We start from the raw sequence: 4,063 nt of genomic DNA on the forward strand, positions 1-4,063 counted from the left end.
TTGAAACTACCGAACCCACGGAGCTTCAACCACTCCGGGGCCAATTACCGAGCCGAACCCGCGGATCTTCAACAACTCCGGGGTCAATTATCGGAGTCCTCTAGCGAGGAATTAAGCAGAGCTGAGCGTGAAAAACTGTCCAGCCTACACCACGACCATCTTTGGTGTAAGTAAACAATCTTTTAATCAACCATTACGCGTCTGTAACTAATTCTAACACGCCACCGTTCTTCTTCGACCCCGTGTGCCCGGGCTGCTGGCCACAGCCTGCGTGCACAAAGACGGGTTCGCATACCGCTCCTAGCCTGCACATGGCCGCATGGACGGGATCGGGAGCCGGCCCGGACAGGGGGGAATTGCCCCCTGGATCTGCATGGGGCGGGCTGCAGCTGTGGGCTGGGGTGGCTGCGGGACTGAGGCGCGACTTATCAGGGGGCATGGGAACGCAGATCCAGGGGCACACCCCCTCCCCCCCAGACAAGCAGAAGGAGCAGCAGCGGGAACTGCCAGACAAGCACTGGACAAGCTATGTGCAGCAGTGGGAACGGCCCCCCAACTCCCTTCCCGTGCCCCCCCGATGAGCTGCACCACTGTCCTGTACTTGCCCCAGTCTTGGCTGGGCAGCCCCTGCTCCAACCCCACACCCTCCCCCACCACGGGGGGCCTTGATCTGCCTCCCGTGCCCCTTCCCTTCCCTTTCCACCACACCAGACTTACCAGCTGCATGCAGCTCTCCATGCTGCTGGCTCTGCTCCTCACTGCCTACATGCTGTGCTGCAGCTGCACGCGCACACAGGCATTTATTGGACAAATTATCGGCCACATTGGGCTGATTTCCAATACAGAAAATTTTCTTTATATTGGTGCTGATCAGATATCGGACCGATATATCAGTGCACCTCTACAACAAATAGACAGGTGCATTTATCTAAGGTCCTGGACAGGGAAGAGTTTGCAGTCTTCCTCAAAGAGTGTCAGCTGTCATGAAAATAACTATGGGCATGAGGAAAGCCAACCTACTACTGTGTGGGCTACATACATGCAATTAGAGATCTATTATCTGCCAGAAAAGGATTTTTGCTTTTAGGATCCTGATCTTGAAGCAACATGCACATATAGACACCTTGTATTCATGAAGGTAAGTATTAGTTGACAACATATTACTGAACACTACAACTGAACTTGTAATCATTTTAATGAAAAGTACAAAATATGCCATTTCTGTGGAGTTTTTCTTTAGATCAGTTTGAAAGGTGAAACACATCTGTAGCAGGACACTAAGGTGCCTGCTACTGTGAGAGCCAGGAAGGCTCGTCAGGTGCCGGTTGCCAAGGTAACAAAAGGGGGCTAATGGGTTACACCTGCCTAGCCGGCTGAACGAAGAGGCAGGGCCTGGCCTATAAAAACCACAGTCAGGAGGCCAAGCAGGGGGTTCTCTACCAGCAGCCAAGGCAGAAGGGGTTCCCTGCTAGAAAGAAAAGACAAACTGCCCTGCCAGAAAGAAAAGAGAAGTAGAGCCGGGAGGCCAGAGCAGAGTTGGTCACCACCGGGTGGCAGAGAACCCTGGTAGGCTTGAGTGTAGTTTAACTGGAGGCTTATGTTTGCTTTGTAGCCCAGGGGCTTGTGTTTATGTTGCAGTTTGTTTACACCGGTGGTTTGGGTGAGGCTATAAGGGGATGGAGGAGGCCTCATAGGGGACTCATGGTAGAGTGAGGACCCCAGCCCCAGTGAGGGCACGGAGTTCAGGGGTACAGACCCCAGCTCCAGAGCAGAGCCCCGTAAGAGGGCAACCTGGCAAAGGGAAGAGCCTGGTGAGAGGGGCAGCATTATGGAGAAGCCCCAGTGTGGGTGTGGAGAGCCCCAGTGAGAGGGGCAGCAGTACAGAGAAGGCCCTAGTGAGAAGGGTGGCGTACAGAGAAGGCCCATAAGGCTTAGAGATACAGAACACCCGGAGCAGGAGAACTGTGGCCAAGTGGAAGAAAGGTAGCCTCCCTATAAAAACACATATCATTAAAGTCATGGCGGGCGAGAATAGGAGGGTGCAAGTCTGAAGCTTGGCACAGTAGAGGAGGTGACAGGGGCTAGCAAGGCGACTCTGCCGTCCCTCCTGTTACAACATCAAACTTGTGAGACCAGATTCAGATACCCTTACTCAGTCTTAGTAGTAGCATACTTCACAAATACTCATATTCCAAGCAACTACTAAATGTAGATAAGAGTACTGTAATCTGATTGGTAATTATTTTAAACTCAGTTAGTCAAGGTGAGTATGCAAAATAACTCCTTACCCAAGCTGTGCTCATCTTTTTGTCTTTCTTCCCATTTTGAACTGTCCACATAAGCAGCAGAAAGAAGACATCTTTTGCCTAATAACAATAAAAAAATTAATCTCAAAAGCCAGATCACTGATAAAGGTGTCAAAATAACAAAATAAACACTTTATTGACCATAATATTATGCTGTCCATTTACTAAATTAAATGCCATAAATTCTCTGGCAGCTACAGCAAGAAGTCCTGAGGGCCTGATCCAGAGACATGGTCCAGCTCTGGCCCACCAACTCCTTTGAGTTTGACATCCCTGTTCCAGAAGATAGGGACAAGTGCTGAAGCCTGAAAGGAAGGAAACAGCACTGTGTACAGGGAACATGTGAAGCTTGCAGATGTTGCTGCTATTGAAAGAAGTTCAGAGATGAACGTATAGTGATGGGAGAGCGATAGATGAAGTGTTTGCTCTAAGTACATTATTGTTATTATTATTGTCCAGTATACATTGTCCCTGGTTTTTAAAGTCCTCATCTTAAAGACCAATAAACTGAAAACTTCATAGAAAAGAACAATACAAATTCAATCTTAATCCTAAATTTATTATAATTATTATTTTATTGAAAGCAAAGGAATGATCGTCTTTTACTTTGCCCCCTTGCTTCTAAAGATATTTAAAGCTATGCCCAACTCTTTGCAAATTTGAATAGCTTGTTAAAAATTCACTGTTTTAGATTTAACAGTCCCAGTAGTGCAGCTTTGTATTAGCTCAGGTGAATGTTAAGAGCAGATACTCAAATACTATGGTGGTAAATACAGTATAAATTAATATTTGGATTCAAAGCCTATGCTAGTCCTTTTATTTCCAGTTAATAAGGTAGAAAATTGCAAAAATAAAATAAGATGTAATAAAAAAGAGCTTTTATACATCTTGCAGAGGTAATCTCAATGTACCTTACAAGAGAGAGTGAGGGTAAGTACAATATCTTAGTTTTACAAGCAAGGACAGGTGAGTCAAACAAGCTGCCAAATGTTTGTATCACAAAGGGACTTTTAAGTGGTGGGTATCCTCACCACAACTTTTTTCTATATTGCCCCTCCTCCCTTGTCATCCCAGGCATAAACGGGCCTCCATGAACAAACCACTTGGCCAACACATGCCCAAGTGGCACGAGCAGCCTCTGTGTAGCGTGCAGCAGAGATCGGGCAGGGAGCACAGGAAGAAAGCAGAGAGCAGTGCAACAGATCCGACAGGAAGAAGGGGGGAGGGAGCAGAAAGCAGAGCAGCAGATTGGACAGCGAGAAGGCAGCGGATAGCAAAGCAGCAGATTGGGCGGGGGGGGGAAGCAGAGCAGCGGATCGGACCGCACAGGGCTAGGAGCAGGAAGCAGAGCAGGGGACCGAGATCTAGGGAAGGCCGCGGTCAATTTTGCAGCCAGCTGCGACGGCCCCGAGCCCCAGGACTGGACTGTTCCATTCCCGACACTCCCCCGCCGCCCGGCCCCGGCCCCGGCCCCGACCTGCAGCCGCGCGCGACGCTCTCGCGCCAGCACGCATCCCGAGCAAAGCCTGCCGCAGTATGGGGGCCGCCATGTCAGACCGTACCAAGCCCCCGAGCCGGAGGGGGTGGGGACAAGTAGTCGGAAACGGCCAGCGCCCACGTGCCTTCCCCGCCCCTCAGGGCCGGAAACACCGTCAGGGAAGGCGCGTCAAGGTTATTTAGGAGCGGGCTCCTCACTTTCCCTCCTCGCTTTGCCCTGTCCCCCCCCCCCCATTGTTGTTGCCCCGGGTCCGAGACTG

At 50.0% G+C, this 4,063-nt stretch overlaps 1 protein-coding gene across 5 annotated transcripts in view; it reads right to left on the reverse strand.

The window, feature by feature from the left end:
• Window positions 1–4,063, reverse strand: part of MRPS27 (mitochondrial ribosomal protein S27) — a 137,592-nt gene that overhangs the window by 65,247 nt on the left and 68,282 nt on the right. Inside the window, exons 1-2 of one of the 5 annotated variants that reach the window (XM_014520522.2) lie at window positions 3,869–3,983; window positions 2,289–2,366 (exon numbers count right to left, since the gene is read on the reverse strand). Coding sequence is in view for 2 of the 5 variants with exons in the window: in XM_006024890.3 (XP_006024952.1) it covers window positions 2,289–2,366; window positions 3,784–3,856 (151 nt within the window). In the remaining 3 variants the exon portion in view is untranslated. The other 4 variants (XM_006024890.3, XM_025205662.1, XM_014520520.2 and 1 more) reach the window with 4 other exon arrangements.

This window comes from Alligator sinensis, unplaced genomic scaffold (assembly GCF_000455745.1).
Source record: "Alligator sinensis unplaced genomic scaffold, ASM45574v1 scaffold274_1, whole genome shotgun sequence".
NCBI lineage: Eukaryota > Metazoa > Chordata > Crocodylia > Alligatoridae > Alligator > Alligator sinensis.